This window comes from Haliotis cracherodii, unplaced genomic scaffold (genome assembly GCF_022045235.1).
Source record: "Haliotis cracherodii isolate W230 unplaced genomic scaffold, xgHalCrac1.p SCAF_4, whole genome shotgun sequence".
Classification (NCBI taxonomy): Eukaryota; Metazoa; Mollusca; class Gastropoda; order Lepetellida; family Haliotidae; genus Haliotis; species Haliotis cracherodii.
The window spans coordinates 19181885-19202344 of NW_027266297.1; the positions used below are offsets into that span (position 1 = coordinate 19181885).

The 20460-nt window shown below is 39.2% G+C and overlaps 1 protein-coding gene across 1 annotated transcript in view; it reads left to right on the top strand.

Annotated features, from left to right (window-relative positions):
• Nucleotides 1-794: 794 nt before the first annotated feature.
• The window catches only part of LOC139479837 (nucleolar protein 4-like), a 122866-nt gene continuing 103200 nt past the window's right edge, over nt 795-20460 (top strand). The window contains exon 1 of the mRNA XM_071262730.1: nt 795-1109. Within this exon, the coding sequence (XP_071118831.1) occupies nt 795-1109 (315 nt within the window). The remainder of the gene's footprint in view (nt 1110-20460) is intronic.

Sequence of the window (20460 nt, forward strand, 5' to 3'; positions counted from 1 at the left end):
GAATCGGGATATGTCCGCGCAATTACCTTGCACAAACTGCCATCTCATTATTCTCACTTTAGTCCCCCTTCGTAAAGATTACCTCCGCTTAATGAACATCAATTTGTATTACACAACTATCATGGTAACACAACATATGCATACCGTGTGGAAAATTTCATTTCTGCGGGTAGGTTTTCCTCGCCGGAGCAGCTTATGAATAAACATATATTGTAATACATTTAAATTAAAACAAATTCTCTCGTGGCCAGCCCAAACCCCTTCAACCCCGAAATGACGCGGAATGAGCCTTGGGCTTGGTGGCCAGTGACCCCTCAGCTTCCAACAACCTTTCCCTATAAGTCCCGCCCTCAGCCTGGGACCACCACACGACATTCGCATATCCCGGCCGTCGTCAAGGCAAGCAGGCGGGACATCACAACGACCTGCAGCAGATCTCAGTCGCAACTGCCATGCCAAGTTACAAAACCAAACTTCACACTTCTTCTTAACGATTCTCCAGGCGATGCCTCTTCCCCAGATCAATGAGCCATTATTGTGTGCATGCCGGGTCCCCTGTATTCCTAAATGGGACAGCTGCGCCAAAGGGTCTTGATTGGTACACAGTTTTGCTACCTAGGTGTCAGACTTGCCGAATGCGCTAATTACTCCGGACTGGCGTGTGTTCTACCGTCGTGGTCACTGGAAGCTTTTCATTTGGACAAGCAACTGAGGGAGGACGATTTTGTGTGTGTATACCTTAATAGGAATGCTTATCAAGCCGTAATCACAACAGTCTAGCCCTGAGTTCTACAATGTCGTCTGCTACTCTTTCCAGTGTGTCGTCTGCTGCGTTACGCGGTCAGGATCTTAACAAAGACATAATGTACGAGACATTTCAAACCTGGGCACTGCAGAATTATGGAGACAGCGGCAAGACCAAGACAGTTACAAGGAAGAAATATACCCGTATTGTGCATATTTTGGCGGGAGAGGAGCCGCCAACAGCTGAGAACTCAAAATTTAGATTTTGGGTAAAAGCCAAAGGTTTTCGATTGGGACCCATACCTGGAAATGGAGTGTCTTATAACAATGCTGAGAAAGTGCTATACGTCCCATCACGCGTACAGGTAAGTGGCAATCAGTCTTTGTTTGTTTCTCCACCCCCACCCCCTACACCTGTGTACACCTAGCTCAGCATTGTTTGCATGGCAGTACTTATTATCTCTTCGATTTTCAGATAGGCTGCGCTACACCAGCGTAGGGCTGATATCGGCTCGACGCTAGTCCGTCAATCCCCATATCGGGCGAGAGCAGATTGGAGAAGACGTTAGCTCCTCAATCTTAATAACTTCATCTCACTTCGATCTCCTCAAATTCCCTGTTTAATTTTTGTCCCGATCAGTTCCGAGCTTGCGACCATAAAGCCGGTTGACAGGGACAGGCACTGTAGAATACGCCACAGACTCCAGATTGTCAGCTCCCAATCACGCTATTTGATAAATCACAATAACCCCGCACTAAAAGTTTGAGCTCAATTCGAGTGTTATTGCTAGGAATAATGAACAGAATAGTAATTTGTGTTGTCCTTCTGGCCCACAACCCCTCTATCCCCCTACGGGAAGACCCTACTCCGGGGTCACACCACAGATGACACAGGACAGATAAGCTACTCAATTGGCAAAAAGATGATATGCAAAGTGCTTGTTGTAATAAAGATAGTGAGAATTGTTCATAAACGCTAGATTGAAATCACCCGTTGGTGTATGTCCCGTAAAATACGGGGATTCTCTTGGGGCTCTGGGATCCCATGAATTGAAATTGAATTCACGCACTACGGACTTGAATCTATTATCCGTCAGTGAGGGGTTGACGGTGGGTGATGGGAGCGTAAACCCCTCTCCACCACTATCGATTGTAAAAGCTCCCGTTCTAGCCCATTCTGACATCTAACCAACCCGGCAAGACGGCCGACCGGCCACCGACCGGCAATCGCAAAACTCAGGAAGCCCCACACTTCACAAGTCTCGTTTTGCGACCCCCTTGACCCGACAAGTATTCCCGGAGTCGTATCCGGACTTAGTAGGGCAGCGGTTCTAGTTTCTTAATATGAGAGGGTCCGTAAGTGTATAGGATCCATTTAATAAAGTCTGTCGGAGGCTGAGAAAGTTTACGGTGACGTAAGGACATGATAGAGGACAAGGTGTAAAAAAACTAGATTGTCGATAGGTCACAAGCAAGACAGTAAAACTCAATGCATCCACAACCACCGTACCTCCCCTATCGCCAACATGGGGATCGCGCTGCTCGGGAATTATGCTAATTCTATTTTTTTCACAGAGCTTATTTCGACCTCGTATGAGACAGTCTCGGACAGATTGTAGTGGATCGAACTGACTAAAATTGACCCATGTTCAAGCTCTGATAACTGAGATCGCATTGCCTCAAAGGCCGAGCACAGATACGTCCTATTAAAGGCCACTGCTCAGGTTGCAGCATCTCATTGAAGAGTCCCGACTCGGCTCTAATTGCGCGTCCAACAACCAGGTAGTCCCCCCCCCCCCCCCTACACCCCCCCCCCCCCCCCCCCCCCCTGTAGTCTGACTGCTGCAGTGTCATACGAAGGCTAGGGAACGTCTTGATCAAAATTCATATAACTAAGGTTTCCATAGAAACTAGAATCACTAACATACGCCTATCGAATCTCTTGGCTTTAAGTTAATTAGCTAAATCATGGGTCTTTGTCTGACATAAGACATGCCCTGATGTGTGTCTTATTGTTTCTTGTGAATAATTCTTCGCCACAGAGCTTGTAGGTAATTTGTGCGAGAGATATAAACGATTGTGTTGCTCGCTGAGATTCATCTTTCATACGGGCTCACAAACGAGCACCGAAGCCCATATCTTGGTGATATGAAACACCAAAGGCCTGGGAAGTTTCTTTGGCATTTACAGATTCATCCCCGATAATGTTTGAAAAAGCTATTAGTTGGGAGACGATGGCTGTACGGGTAGGGTGTCCCCTTAATGTAACGCACAGGCTGGACAGAGCACTATCCCATCTCAAACTGTCACTATGTATAATGTAACTTGCTTTGCTTCCAAGCATCGTCACTCAGTAGTCATGGCAACGAGAGTTCCGTCATCCGGCCGATTTCATGGGGGACTAGCAGGAATCTCAGTGTTCGAAGAATTGCAGGTCGAACCCATACTACAGAAGCCATTTCACAGAATGGATAAATCGTATTTTCTCTGCGGTTGAAAGCTTTCTCCTCTCGCAGTTCAGCCCCTGTCTGCTTTGATAAGGTTCGTCCAAAATGTCAATAGAATCTCCCTGAAGAATTCCTGTCAACGACTCGTTACAACAATATTTTCCATCGTTATTCCATCCCGTTCAAGTGATGTGTCCCTTATGTCCCAAGTCTTACCGCTTCGTTAGCGACAGGGTCCTCAATTTAATCTCGACGATACAGCATTTAGAGATTTGTGCAATTAACTTGAAACTGCCTGCCTTCGGCGAAACCTAGGCTTGCATTCATAATCTATATCTCCTTACAGCTGCGCGTTTTTTAAGTTCAAAATGTTCTTAAAATGAACGGAAAATTGGCTGATAATTGACTTAAAACTACTCAACTGTCGACTGTTATTATGGGACTATAATATACAGTCGAAATAATTTTAAACTTCTGCAGAACATGTACGGCGGTTGTAGTCGCCCGCAGCGGGATACGTCCAGGGAACAAATAACTGACAAAAACGGTAAAAGCAATCATTCTGCCGGTATCTAGATTGTGAGTTATTGTCAAAGTCTTGAAATTAGAAATAGAAAAATATTACCAATACATCTAATGTCCAAAAACTGAAGATTGGATGAACGGAAAGATCCAATATTTTTTAAAGGGCGTCTTGAAATAAATAAAGTTCATTTTTGAGAGTGACTACTTCCTTCAACGAAATTATTTACAATTCAAATGAAAAGAAACATTGCATGAAATTATTAGTCATAACTCATTTTGATTATTATAAATATCGACATTGACTGATTCATGAAGTTTCAGTATCAAACACAATTGTGTGTCTGTGAAGTTAAATAGTCCATGTCTGCAGAATGTGAGGTTCAGGCTAAATTCAAGAATATTATTATATAAACCTTTAAGGAGTTAGTAAGCAATAGGTAGTTTCGTGCCGGGGAATAACGGCAAATACATCTTTTAAATCTAATCTCATATAAGCGCTAACAGGTTTACGGATAGTATAAAAAGATGTCCAATTATTTCGTTTCGTGGTGTCGTTTTACATACACCCAAAGCGGAAGAAAATTAACATACATTGTAAACTGAACTTGAGAAAAGAAATTATTTTAATTTGTCGTAATATATCATATATACAAAGACACTTTTTCTAATTATGTGATCTCATCTAAAACGTCCCTAGGGCTTGTAAAGATTTATCGTCAACATGGAAACTCCACAATGAAACTCCATAAGTGGTGATGCACCGTTATACATTCCATAATGCACTCATGGGTACAGTGCGTGTTGTAAGAACTCTGCGTCAGCGCGAACCGATTTCAATGAAAAAAAAGGGGTTGATATTTATTGCTCCACGAATTGTTAAACATCTGTATGTCCGATTGTCTGAGTCGGTACAGTGATGGGTCTGACATATCTGACAAGGGATGCATAAATAATCATAATGATTTGCGATAGTTTCGATCGATGTCCGCCCCCTGTCATCAGATGACGCGGCACAAAAATACATATATATATATTTTTGAAAATAGCGCGTTTCTTTTGTTCCTGTGGAAATATCCTTTCACAGATTTAAGAATAATATTTTTTACTATAAATATTCACATTATATTACTCTAAATTATTTGTAATAATGATAATACTAATGATAATACTAATAATAATAATGATGATAATAATAATGATAATAATAATAATTATAATAATAATGATAATTGCATTGTCATTTACCCCTTTATAATTATATGCAAACATGACATGTCATAAATATGTGTATTAATGCGAGGAATTATTATTATTTTTGATCCAAATGTAGGTTATTTTGAATATACAAGTAGAGCTAGTTTCTCGTGATGTATAAATTCGGATGGGACTATGCTATTATTATCTATTGCCCTTAACCTGGACCCTTCCTTGTCTTTACATTACTGTTATTCCCTCTGCACACACGCAGACACTATATATACTTCTGATAATGTTTGTTCCGATTCGGGGAACGCATGATGAAACATATGGCCCTAATTGAGCTTACATAGCAACTCTGCCGGCTTCCATCTACTACCGGCAGATTTGGTCTACCAAAGAAATCACACACATGGAGATAAGTTATGAATCTTTCATGGGGATGTCCGCATATATGAATCTTTTTATGGGGATGTCTGCATCTATCTATCTATCTATCTATCTATCTATCTATCTATCTATCTATCTATCTATCTATCTATCTATCTATCTAGCTATCTGTCTATCTATCTATCTATCTATCTATCAATCTGTTTCTCTCTATATATATTTGTTCTTCTGTATGAGTCAATCCCATAACAGATTGATTTGTTTCATATTCATCAATATTATTAGTCGTGTTCCGAATTATTCTATCTTGACATTTTCTAATTTGCCAAATAATATATCCTAGCGTATGAACAGTAAAAAACATAAGATTATCTCAGTACTAAATTTCATAAAATGTGGGAATTAAAAAATCAATAAAGACATCATCTGTACGTGGCGACCACCCTCCCCCTCCATGTTTTGACCTATATTATCTTTCGTGAAAGTCATCAAGAACTTGGTTAATAGCATCTGCCTCCGTAGTGCTGTTACAAAGGTTCTTTTGCGGCCTATTTTCCACGGTCCTATTTTGTCACTGCATTTATCGTCTTGTAATAACCGTGCATACGTAATTATCACTTATTACCTAACAAACAGTGTCACTCCCGAGTCGAAGGTCTGAGCATTTGTGACGCTAATCACAAGCCGGTGTTATCCCAAACTGATGACTCTGCCCAAAAGATCCGATCGATGGCTGTTATGTAAAAGTGTGATTAAATAATGTCTCTCCCTAATTAGTACTGCAGTGGTTGGACACTGGGCATTGTGCTGTTGGTTAAGCTGGTAATCAGTGTCTATCAGTGTATTGATCAGTGTAATGGACAAGAAGGGCTTGGACACAACTCTGACCGCACAAAGGCAGTTTTTCAATAACAGTGATATTGCCTCAGCTGTGAATGAAGATCGCGCTATTTCATTCAACAGTGGTCAGACACGTAAAGAAGATTAACAATACTTTTGAATTAAATAAAAACCCATACATTTCAGAAAGGTTGTATATCTTTGCCAAAACAATTTTTTAGCAAAAGTATAATACTATTAATGGCTGACAATTTATTTCAGTATTTTAATCACCAAAAACGAAATTTTTTTCTACCTAGAAATGCATTACTTTTAAAATCTCCTTATGTTTTGAAATATGATATCTGTATTCCTTCATGATTACAACTTCATCATAAGGATTTAAATGAAATAGCTTTTAATATTCCTGTCGGTGTTCTACAACAGTCGCTTACATTTTTCCTCTTGAACAAACTAAATGCGTTTAAGAAAAATTACAAAAGGAATTCTTTAACATATACTGTTTGATATTTCATAATTGTCCGTTTTGCATGTTTTGTCGTGTCTAGACTTTTAGATGTTCAACACATTCGCTTGTAACTAAGCAACGGGTTTAGCATGTTCTTTTCTAAGACGTGTTATAACTATCACGAGCGAGCTGCAGATAAGAGATGGGTATGCGTGCTAAAACAGAGTTTGACACAATCTGCAAAACTGCCTTTCACAGTTTGCATTAAATGACGACAGTTGTAATTGTGAAACGTCAGCCTAAAGACCTGTGCTGATTTGTGATTGGCTGAAATAATATGAACACAGTATCTCACATTGCTACAAAGTAGCGAAATGTTGCAGATTAAAAAGAAATAAAGACAAAGCAAGAATTCAGGCTTTTCAATATGTTGATATGTCTATTAATTGTTGAAAATATTTCGATAAAATGACTTGGCTACTATAATTACTTTAAAAGGTAAAGTAGATCATAAAACTGTAATTTACATAACATATCTACCAATTATACCGGGAATTAAATAAGTTGTTTAATAAACTGGAAGTAAATTTGTAACAAATTATTACGAAGGCAGATAGAGACGTCACACAAACATATGAGTTATATATTTATACTGTCTTCAACACAGACCGACTTAAACCAAAGACTGTGGTGTATGTTAAGGAATATAAAACCAGAAGTTGAGATGCAACGTCCCAAAACTAATTTCAGATTAAAATATATTTATATACACAAGATATCATGTATATACTGTCGTTCGATCAGGGCTTGTTTAAGACATCTTTTTCCCCTATGTTATATCATCGCACATGCAAGCCTCGATTTCATAATTAGCCATTATACGCCTAGTTACTAGAGCAATAAGACAACCTTAATCAATGTGATACTCTTTTATATGACCAGGAGAATATTGGTTTGTAGATCCAATGACTTCAATTTAAAATGAAATTTGAATTTAAAATATAAAATGTAATTTGGCTTTATACCTCAAAATGTAATTGTCCAAGTCGGACTCCACGACACACAAATTGTACCAACAGTGTACACCCCGGGCGAAATACCAAAGAAAGCTAATTTATATATGATACTACTTTCCTGACGATATTGATACATAAGTAAAACAAAAGTAATTTGATTAACGTGTGGAATGAGTGGTGTCAGTTGTCCCCGGATTACATTTCTCAAGATCAGATGAAGCTATCTTTGTGCATCTGTGTCGTGGGAATGTTGGTGCGTGGCAAATGTTGGAGTATACGACAAAGTAGGTATGGTGTAAGAGTCTGTTCAATCTGACCGCCCAGACAAGCACTCCCGATTGTCCAAATATTAATTTTCTTTACACATAACCATGTGTCTCTCTACCTGTCAACCCATTGTCTGTCGGCCTAATAATAAAAGTTCTCCAAACTGAAACAGCGTATACTTTCTATCCGTAAGTAGCTGCTTCTCTGCCAGTTTGAACACGTATACTTCCTTACTGTAAACACAACTATATTCCCATCTACTGCCGACTTCTGTACCCGCCAGTCTACCCAACACAGTCGAAAGATGTTCATAATTTTATAGAAAACAATGTGGCTACCACTCCCACCCCATTGCCTACCCGTTTATTTATCTTCATGTCTATATGATGCACTGTGTATGCATGCACTATATGCATGTTAACCGTAAGTGTATTTACCCTTCTCCCCCAGCTGAGAAATTCATCCACCTTAACAGTCTTAGAGAAACAATATATACTATTTTTATATACTATATAGCAATAGTTACATGTGTGTGTGTGTGTGTGTGTGTGTGTGTGTGTGTGTGTGTGTGTGAAAAATATAAGTAGAAAAGTAAAAATCGATATATGAATAGTTTACCAATTCCCCTACACAAGAACCAAGAACTGTTTCGGCCGCTACCTGTTTCACTCACAACCCTTATAACACTGTAGGTTTTCTAACATCCTAGTAAACGAAGTGATATAAGTAGCTAGGACACGAGCGTTTTAACAGCACGTAGAAAGTCTCACTTAAGATATGTGTACAAGTACTATCATATGATGTAAATATTACAGGACATTATATATTACATCATTCAGAGACCGTTACTGTGACCTGCTTTAAATGACGTGAAACAATAACAATACTATTTGCCACAGAGTAAACCGCATCGATAATGAAGCGGGTCCCAAGTTCAATAAATCGAACTATTTATATCACATTGAAACTTGCGTATTGGACAACATAAAGTGACATTATGTGCTTGACATGAACACGATAAGGTCGATACGTTGTGATACATGCGAGAGATGGGACACAATTAGTTATCAAAGTGTTAGGTATTTTCCAGTATAACATGGTCCTTAGCCATGTGTATGAGGACATGTCTAAAACGTATCTATTGGAATATGATACGCAATTATGAAGTTTATTTTGTAAAGAGATGGTATTTTCTTCTTTGAAGCATTGTTCGAAATACCAGGGATTCGGCTAAGAAGGGGAGGGGGTGGAAGGGGTGGGGGGTGGGGTGGAAAATAAATAAATAAATAAATAAATAAATAAATAAATAAATAAATAAATAAATAAATAAATAAATAAATAAATAAATAAATAAATAAATAAATAAATAAATAAATAAATAAATAAATAAATAAATAAATAAATAAATAATGGCAGCCCTTAGACAAATGCCCTTCAACAGCCAACTCTTTCCTACCTCTCCACAAACCATTATTTTGAGGAATGAACTATATTCGTGCAGGTGTGGAATTTAATTATTTTCATTCGGCCAGTTTACACATAAAGTAAGGAAAAATAGAAACTAGTATTCAACAACAACCGATTAAGTTGTTTACTGTTCGCATGGCTGATTAAATTAATCGGGTAATGAATAAAAAGAAGAACATAAACATCTATGGTACATGACCTCGCGACAAGCCGGGCCCCATCTCGCAAGTAATTTGCTCTCAAAGGGACTTAACGTATATACAGATAGTGAACACATGGGGGATTATTCCGGAGACGGGCTCTAAAGCCTTTAAAAAATCTCACAGGTTGAAAGCTCCTTGCAGGAACAGTCAGTCCTTTCGCCTCCACTGTCCAGTAAATGTTGGCATACTCCTTCATGTCCGAATTAAACCTGAGTAATATTGATATCTGTGCCCCAAAACAGATTTAGTACATACTCATTGATGTAAGTTAGTCTGACAACCGGCTTCTCCCAAGTCTGTCGTGTCTCTCAGTATTAGACACTGGTCATTAGCGATTGGCCGGTCAACAATGACCCCTGTCTTGAACCATATGTCATTTTCCACCTAAATGAACACGGTGGAAATATAAAACCTAAGAGATGCCATCTGACGCTGTTCGGAGTTGATACGTGTATATTAGACTTATTTGATCAACGCGGCTATGAGGGCTGTCAACACACACGGTATAATTTATGGTGTACATAACCATGGCTGATCTGGCTTTCGATAATCGTGGAAACATGTCGGTCGATGCTACTCAGACAATGATCAGAAAACATTATTTCACAACGAATACGTCAGTGCCTTTGGTTAGTTTTGACTGATAAGTCATGGAAAATGATGAACCCCATTAATCCGGACTGTGACAATGTAAACAATTGTCTGGATCCACGAGACATAGATATTAGGAATGTCCAACTTTGTATACAGAGAAACCCGGACCGCACCGTTCACAGTGAAATTGTCCGTTTTAGCGTATTTCAGAAATTAAGCTGTTACTCGTACTCGAGCATGAAGCCTCAGTATGGATTAACGTTCCCAGTTGTAATCGCACATAAAACACAGTGTCTGGATTAAGAAGTTTTTACTGTGAATATAGACGTCCCGAGCAGTAATCATCCAAATGTCGGTTGGTGCGTTTAGTTTGTTCGAATATTGACAATAGTTCGATGCCCACTCTTTGGAACATATTGTCACATCCGTTTTCCGATTCCTATCAAAACATCACTAAAAATGGCGTGATTTCCATTTCTCACTTCAACATGGAGCCTAAAGCAAGCGACGTAGTTGGAACGTTACCTCTGGTCTCCGAGCAGCGGATGGGTACCCGGTAGAATGGTATTACATGCAGTTTGGTTTGTATGGCTCCCAGGGAGTTGAGAATGCAAATTGAAGGTATACTCATCCATTGACCAAAGTATTTGTTGCACACTAGGAGCATGCTTTGTGTGGAATACCGGCGTACGCTATACAGATGTTCATATTACTGTTATTGTTTTACTATTATGCGAGCACTAGGACCTGGGTATTGACATCAGAAACACACGCTTACCAACATTCTGTCAGTTTAGTTATTAAAGAGTATCCGGTGGTATGTGACATCAAATAACGTTCTCATTAAACTCTTAAGCTGTGTTATATCCAAGCAGCATCAAGTTGATTTGTGGCCTGAGGAGGGACACGGGTGGCCCAGTCGCCAAAGGCGCCGCAATTCCCTTTGCAGAGCTGTGGTCCTTGGGCACGCCAGAAACCTACGATTATGGGTTCGAATCCCGGTTCGCCCCGAAAATTTGGTTTAAATACGTAGGTTCATACAAAGTGGTAAACGTCTAAAGCCTGCATCACTTCGGGCTTTCCTCCCACATTAATCTGACACTCAGAGATATAACTGGAATGCTTATCAGAGCAGGGTCAAGAAGAAGCGATTTAGTGCTCGGCTGATGGTTTATGAAATCAGCAGATATAATTTTCAAGGCTGCCTGACACGTTCCCTGGGCTATGGATGTAAGATTTCAGTCCTTTTACCCTAGGCTCTTGTCACTGATTAGTCGATTATTTGAATTGCCTCTTACTCTTAGACTAGTATTTCCTTAATAATTCCCATCTAAACCTGAGATTGAGACAAGGCCAAAGGCAAAGAGAGGAGAAAAAGTCAAACCCTGAAACCGTAGTAAGATTGCAATTAGTGGATTTTAATTGAAAAGGAGTTCGAATACTTGAATGATGTCATCCCATCTGTTGACATATACCAATGTATAGTCTGGAACAAAGGGGCGAATAAAACGGGTATTGGTCGGTCACAATGGCTGCCATGAGTAGATAGTACTTGGAGACCTAGGAAGATGGGAAACCGGTCTGAACTCTGGCGGGCTTTGACATCTAGGCGGGAAAAAACGTGTGGATGCTTACATTGCAGCCGGCTTTAGGTCTTCCTGCGTGAAACCTGCAGACCGCCAGGATAACTATCTAATACTCAGCGTTGACACCCCCCGACAAGTAGTTCAGCTGAAAGTCGCTGTGCCTAATCCGGGTATAGCAGCTGACCCAAGATTTGATACCTCTCCTGCAATACAACTGAAGGTATCTGTGTCTAATCCGGGTATAATAGCAACCTAGATGTTGCAACAGGTGACCTTGACGTTGACACCTCTCCTTCAAGTCAACTGAAGGTTGCTGTGCTGACCTTGGGGTTGATACCTGAACTGCAATACAGCTGAAGATCGCTGTGATCGCTGAAGATCCTGGTACATTGAAGTCTAGAAGTATTTCAGTAATCGAAATGTAACTTGTCCTTGTTGCTTGAATTAGCTCAACGATGTCAGCAACATCTTGTTTTTTTATTACCAATCTCTCGAAGTAGCCCCACAAACTGGACGTCATTGTGGACTTCTGTATCTCGGAGTAGACTCATGGTCCAAAGAAGTTTTAAAGAGTCTATGGTCTCAGCAACATCTTTCCTGTTTTGTTGGTCCTTTCATCTCGAAGTAAGCCTACTGCCTCAATATAATATTGCATGCTATGTTCAAACCTGTAACTTTAAATGGGCTATCTCAAAGTTTACTTCAGTTCCTCGCAAGATATATCATTGGTGCCAAATATTAATTAAAAATACCTCTGCACAAAATGATCATATCCCTATAGCAAGGTTTCAGTGTGAAGCCCGTTCTTTGGTTGCGATACTAGTGGAAGGAGCACTTGAATTCTCAAGAACATATTCCACATCTGGAACATATTAACCTTTTGGTCCGAATAGAGCTGTTGTCTTTACATATTGTATCTACCCCTGGGTGTTAAATGTCCCATAAAACATCAAATTGTATTTTATCATCTACTCAACTTACACTTGACCACATCATATCTATATATTCTCAGCTGTAATTTCACCTGAATTTTCACCTGCATTCTTCTTCTGATCGTACATGTGAATAGACGCTACTCAGTGACCCAGGATTTCCATTTGTATCAACATATTTTTCAATTTACCAATAATACCACCCTACCCTATCTGTAACTACTGGTAATTCTGCAACATCGATGTTCGGATTAACTTTATGTATACACAGTTAAGCCCGGATAGTGATGATCACAAATTTTCTTTACACTGTGACTGTATCCCCTGGCAGGGGGCAGTGTTTGTCTTAGGAGTCTTATGCTTTTTGCAAACCTTTTCATCTCCTGGCAAAGTATACCAACATAAATATTGTAACATCGAATTAGAGAGAGATTTGAAATAAATAGGCGATCAATAAATTCTCATGTGCAAACTTACTTTTTGTAATTTAAAAGAAAATAGAAACAAATGGTTTATAGTTTTTAGTTTGTTTACAACTTAGCACAAAGTAAATTCGGAGCATCAAGCTTAAGAACATATACATTTGAACAGGAAGTATTTCAGATGTTTTATGTACCTAAACCAGATTCTAAGCAACAGAGATTTAGCATGTACATTGAATTTTAATTATGTATGATCTTAACGGAGTTTTCATTTTCGCTCGCTTGTAACCTGCAATGTGTTCCAGACATCGTTGAGCTCAAACGAAGCTTTAGAATTTCAATTCCAATTTTCAAATCAGTATTACATTATAAGTGACTAATTTCGTTCTATTGACCCGAGCCTGTTCGCTGTTGCCTCGTCATGGACCACATTACTTCAACAGCATAAGGGACATCTCTCCCCCACTAAGTCCCGCAACTCCAAGTCACGATAACGCATATCACAGTCTCAGGCCTCGAGATACGAAGCTTGCGGTACATGTTCAAAATTTATCACGGATTTTTCCAATCAATAAGCCTTACAAACGCCGTTAGGAAACTGAAAATAAAGAAGGTTTTTCGCATGATCGAGAATTTTCGTGGGATTTCTTAAGATCCCCAAGTGCACAGATGCTTCCTCCTCCTTCACGGATAATGATCCCTTCTTCAGGGTTGTCTCGATGGAACGCTGTCGGGGAGCAGCATCTGAAGCCAGGGACTCGGCACCGGGGGAAGCCTGCGAGATATGACATGTCGACTGGACTGTCCCCTCAGCTGCCGAGCGCACTCGCAAATGTCCTCACCCCTCTCTACAGAACCCCCTAAGGGCGTGCGTGGAACGTGCGTAGGTCTTTTTGGCTCTGGACGGGCTTTTGTAAAGAAGGCAGACCAGATGCGACTGTTGGTAAATCAGGGGTAAGGGTTGCCGATCTCAAGTAGGATTGGGACTGTGTGTCTCTTCGCCCGAGAAAACTTGCCGACATTGGTAGATTCTGCTCTGTTGGTTCTAGAAAGTTGAGCACACTTTGAAACATTAGGTTTGGAAGTTAAATTAAGATTTAACGACACTTTGTTAATGCTTTGACGGACAAAATGAGGAGAAACACGTTTCCGTTAAGAGAATGCGTGCGTTTCGTTTAAATTTATTTGTGAACACACAATCGTAAGGTTTCGAATGATCCTTAACATTAAAATCAGTCTCTACAGAATTTCTAAACCACCACGATGTGAACAACTGATTCATAATGATGACAATTATAGCATTCTTTACACAATCAGATTTCTATTCTGTTCATGCTACTGACCTAAAATAATTGATCAAATTAAGAATTTCATTATGCATGTTAACAAAACATTGTATTAATGATTATAAGCCATATTTGGTGTGGGCCAATAAATAAGTATCAATCTCGGAACATATTCTATTTACCATTTAAAAAATAGTGAATTTTTATTTATAAATATTGTTGGTAATGTATAGATTACGTGTTAAGAAACAAGTTTAATTTATATCTATAAAACTATGTACCATGTTTCAAACGTGAGAGATTTGCCCATTTAGATAATTTTCTATCGTGAGACACTCTCCAAATGGTGAATAATACTGACAGAACCTTGCTGGCTGACATACGATTCTCTATCCATAATGCATGATACAGTTCACATATTTGGCAATCATGGCCTCATGGAGCGGATAACATGTTTAACAGATTAATTCTCGTTTTGAAAACCTATGATTTCCGCCATTTTCACATGCAGATACTACTTTCCTGATGACAAATGTTAGAGCAAATGTGTGCGTGAGCCGACAACGATAATAACAGAATAACCATTCTCCCTCAGTATTGGACAAAACATAGCCTCGCTCGCTGAACATTCTGGCGTAGATTAGATTAGATTCTCTCCCGCGCCACAGGATTGACATGGGCCGTATTGTCTTTCAGTTTGCAACAGATTCGCTGCTCATTATCGATTTTTATATCATTTCCAATATTTGTTAAGCCTCTTGCTTGAAATTCAAGCGAGATTTCTCCCATATGTTTATGGGCATTTTTTCCAGACGTAGAAAAGCCGAAAGGGGTTAAAAGATTTTTTGTCAGGGGTATAAGTACCGGTGAGACATTAAATGTTTAGGAACGGTCGATAAGTTTTTCTACTTTAATTAGTTGTACGTTGTTAGTATACGGGTTGCGCATGTGATTGTGCTGTGCGGCTATCGTCTCAGTTGAGCTATGATCAGTATACAGTGTTTGATAACAGTATATATTAATCAGAACCTCAGTTAACAAGTCTGATGCCATTATTATCCATTTTATCCCAGCTGATGGCCAGTTTCGACCTGACTATGTTTCTGATGTCACCACTCTACCATGGCATGAAAGTCTCGCCTAAACATCAGGAAAGCTGATACGTTGTGGTACAAGTGACTCTAAAACGAACTCCCTCACTTACTTGAAATGATACATCCCAATTTACAAATGATATTTAATTGCTGGCGCTTATCTTCTGACTATTAAACCTGCTCGGTTGTATAATAACATGTCCTATTATACTACTCAAAATACCATCCGATTCTATCACTGTAGTTTATCTGCCAAGACAGTAACTGTTGTAACACGAAATGATCTGGTGGTTCTACTCGTTATATGAATTGTCTATCACTGGATTTTTTGGCCCAGAGTCGATTATTTACAGATCGCGTAATATAGCTGGAATATTGCTGATTGCGGCGTAAAACAACAAACAAACAAATTATTCGGAACATTACTTTTTACCAATGATTAGTTTCACGAGGAACACCATTGTCGGAGCTAACGGGACTTCTGTTTGTGAGTGGGGGGCTGTGAGGCTGGGGGGTACATAGACAATGGGTTTCACACATAATACCCACTGGGTAACTCAGCCAGACGAGCGAAGGCTTTAACATTTGGTTACACCCCTTCCCCAGCCTTTTAACAGGACAGTTGAACGACATACATTCTTTGACGTTTTGCTACACTTGATTTAATACAAAATATTAATCATATTTATGCTATTACATTAATTGTTAATCAGATATTAATACCAGTGTAAAGAATATGTACATTTATATCGAAGGCTGCTTTGGAATATAAACGGAAAGGTGATTAAGTATATATATATTGCCTGAATTTTATATAAACACTTCCCCATATACGTCAATCTATACACCATTAAAACACTTGTTATCTCAGTTGACAAGCTTCTGTAAAAGTAAGGTGAATTAAATAAAACACGCAGTTCGGTTAAATCTAATACTGTTAATCAACTATAAAATGGCTTCGAAAACCGATAATTCTTTGTTCTTCGAATCCTTTCCTCTGGATAAAAATCCCCGTAATATTTTATTCTATGACCGTAAACATATGAAGGTAAGCTACATTACCTTAAGCAATGCCATCAAATCTGATCACTGACCCAAACAGACCCAATAATCATTACGTTAATGCTTAACTAATTCTATAAGACATGCCTGATACCTTGTTTTGATCTGCGTCAGTCCAAACGAGTACTAAACCGCTTAGGTTAACACATAGCGCCGAGCTAATGCCGTACATGCATTAGTCTAGTTCCCTCAGTTGTTCATTGTATATGATCGAGATACGTTTGTTTCTGAGGCATTTCTGAAAATCTGGTGCGCTGGAAAATGTCCTGAAAAAGAAAAAATAGAATTGTTTGAATTCTCGTGTCAGCGTTATTTTTATGTTTTGACGCAGTGTCTTTAATCCCATCGGAATTCATTTTAATAACCCAATTAATGAACACTAATAATAATTGATCTTAAGAATAATAAAAGAAAAGGTAAAAGAAAGTAAGAAATTTGCACGTGAATGCGAAGCCTCGTTTTAGGAGGACAACATAAGTCGAATCAGTATCAGGGCATTTGGCTGAGAGTCTTGTGCATGACTAGTCACACGTAACACGGCGATCGGACTGGACTCGTGAGACACCTTTTACACTAGGCTATTGAGGCGGGCCATGTTTTGTAGCTGGCATTTCCTTGTGCTAGACTGCCCTGCCAGTTACCGTGACACGCGAACTTCCCGGTACCCTAATGGTTATATGGATGAAAACGCAACAACTACATCATTTTACTTAAGATACAATACATCACAATCAGGGAAAAGATAACCAAGACTCTTTCTGGGTAAGATAAGCCTTTCAAGAAATGTCTGTCGCTGCAAAATCGTTTTTGTTCGCCAACAAAATTAACTGTTGCGAAGAAGGTTTACCCGTGTGTTGGGCTGTCCCAAGACACGACATTTCCAGTAGCGAAAATTCAATTTGGAACAGGGGTAAAAAATAGAAGCCGAACTGACATGTCATCCCGCAGTGAATGTCGTAATATCGGGCAGCGAGCTAGACGGTTTCTGATTGGTTGAAACATTCAGCTTGAACCTGGGGGTTCGAGTCGGATCACAAACAGGCAGTTCTCCTACTCATAATTCGCAGTGTGAAAAGGGACACGCAAAATTTAAGATGGTGCTAATTGACTCGCACATGACTTGAATTCTCCTGGGGACAATTGGCTTTGACAAAGTAGCTTTTTGTCACGTGACTTCATCTAAAGTGCGCCAAGCAGACCGGATACAAAAAAGTATCCTGACAACCCGATGAAATTGTTTGGTGCCGAAAGTATGTAGGCATTCGCATTATTTATAGCAGTGGAAATATATTTTGCGATGGCAAACTGTAGCATCCAATGCCATATACTGGTCTTAAAATGCAGACTGAATGTAAACACATGAAGATATTTGTTATATTATGTAAGTAAGATATTGATGACGTTTTAGCCATATAATAGCAATAGCAAGGGACAATGCATTAATGTTGGTATCGAACCGGGTGTTTAGTGAACGCTTAACCGCGAGACTTCTCCACCGGACTTATAGTTGTATAAAAGTCGTTACGAAAACAGAAGCCAATCAGTTGAGCTATAAAGTCTCTCAGTTTATCAACGTCATCTAGACGTCCGGTTCTCCCGTGTCAGAAGCTGTGCCCCTGGCAGGATTCACCATGTTGGTATTTCTTTAATAATCGCAGGACAAAGACGACGGCTTGCGTTGAAAGTTTTGAAATATATTTGATGATAATTTTTTTGGGAAATATTCCTACGATACAACATCAACATCTAAACTTGACAAATATGATAAATGAAAGTTAGAAATCCGTGTGCCCTTTGATGATTCGTTTCTGCTGACTCAGCGAAATGTTTTTCATCATTGTCCCTTTTGTACTCTCGAGTCTTCTTTCCGCAGTCTCGTTAGAGTCGGACTGATTAACTATCATGCAGGAGATACTCTATTTTCTTGGTAAACGCCTCAATAATCCAACAATATGACGACGGCCGGTAATAAGTCTGGACCAGATATACCAGTGATTGATCAAAGCTCCATGCCACTGGGGTAGGATGACATGGAATCCATCAAGTAATCCTTACTATAACTCCCCTTATATGACAAGGTTAGGATGATGATAGGGATCTATTCTAACCCGACCTTCCTTCGAGGATACATTGCATGTTATTGTTTAATATATAGAAATGATTTCTTTGTAATTCCAGTATCGAGAAGTCTGGCCTATCAATATACACATATCAATAGCGAGAAGTGTTGCCTTAGTAATGTCTAGTAATGTATAGTAATAATAGTATAAACAGAGAGAATCAATGCTTAAGTAATATCAGTAGAGAGAACCAGTGGCTTAGTAATATCAGTAGAGAGAATCAGTGCCTTAGTAACATCAGTATAGAGAACAAGTGCCTTAGTAATATCAGTGGAGAGAACAAGTGCCTTAGTAATATCAGTAGAGAGAACCAGTGCCTTAGTAATATCAGTAGAGAGAACCATTGCCTTAGTAATATCAGTAGCGAGAACAAGTGCCTTAGTAATATCAGTAGCGAGAACCAGTGCCTTAGTAATATCAGTAGAGAGAACCAGTGCTGTTGTAATATCACTAGAAGCAACTTGTGCCTCGGAATTATCAAGCGCGAGAATCAGTGTTGGTGCCTTACTAATATCGATGGAAATAACCAGTACCTTAGTCATATCAACAGAGATAACCACTAATTTAGTAATTTAAATTAACCAGTGCCTTGGTAATAATGTATATAAAGAGTTATTGCCTTTGTAAGATCTATAGAAAGAAGCAGAGCCAAAGTTAGTTCCATGAAGAGAACCATTTCCGTTGTAATGCGAGCTGAGAGAACCAGTGCTTTAGTAATATCGACATAGAACCATGCCAGTTGCTTAGTAATGTATATAAGAAGAATCAGTGCCTAAGTTAAATCAATAGAAAGAATATGTGTCTTTGTAATATCAATAGTGAAAAGCAGTGCCTCACTGACATGATGAAAGTTTGTTAAAACAATATGCTTATTTTGAAAAAAAATAATTCCGTTCTTAGTTTTGCAACCAAGGAATTGTTTATCGATGTGAAATAGAGTTCGTGATTTAGCATTTCGCTCTGTATATATTTTCTGGGAAGCGTTGTTTCATTCAGGTGATTAAACTGCGGATTCAAGAGTTAAAATAATAATGATATTCTTGGCTTGTGGCTGGCTGAAAAAATATATTGATACAAGAAACAGATATATCCTCTTATACGTGTTGATGTTATGTTATGGAGAGAAGTGCCTGATTGTGCGTTGACAATGCGTTGGTATTATGCAGGAACGTCGGCATTCGGCAGAACAGACCTAGCGTCAGTGATAATAGCAGATTGTATGTGATGCAAGACCTCGGTTAATTGATCCTCTGAAGTGCGCGTGTGTGGGTGGGTGGATGGGGGTGATGGTGGGGATGGGGTTGAGGGGTGGGGTGGTGGTGATGGTGGTGGTGGGTGGTGGTGGTAATAATAATAGACGATTCACAGAATAAGTGAATAGAAATATTGTACGCTGGGCATTGTTCGACTCTTTACACAGACAATAATTGTATTTTGAATCAGTGACCAGAAGCATGAAGCCCCAGAATACTAAATGGTCCATAAATACCATGTTCTTACTATTCAACGCTAGCATGAACCTCGTGAGAATATGTACGTGTGGCTTCTGGAAATGTCCAACAGCAACTGCAAACAGTAATTATTTGTAACTAATCAACACCGTGGCATGCAATTTGTGATTATTACATTTTCTGACACATAATAGGGACATTTGCAAAACAAGAAGCTTTTGGGGCACGAAATCGGTGGTTGTTAATTACATCGGTTTTTATGATTATGATTTTTTTTATTTAGATTGTGCGTCCAATATGTGAGTAATATTGCGTCGTCGGCACCTTTAAGCTGGTTAATATTTCAATCAACATTTAATGCTACAACTC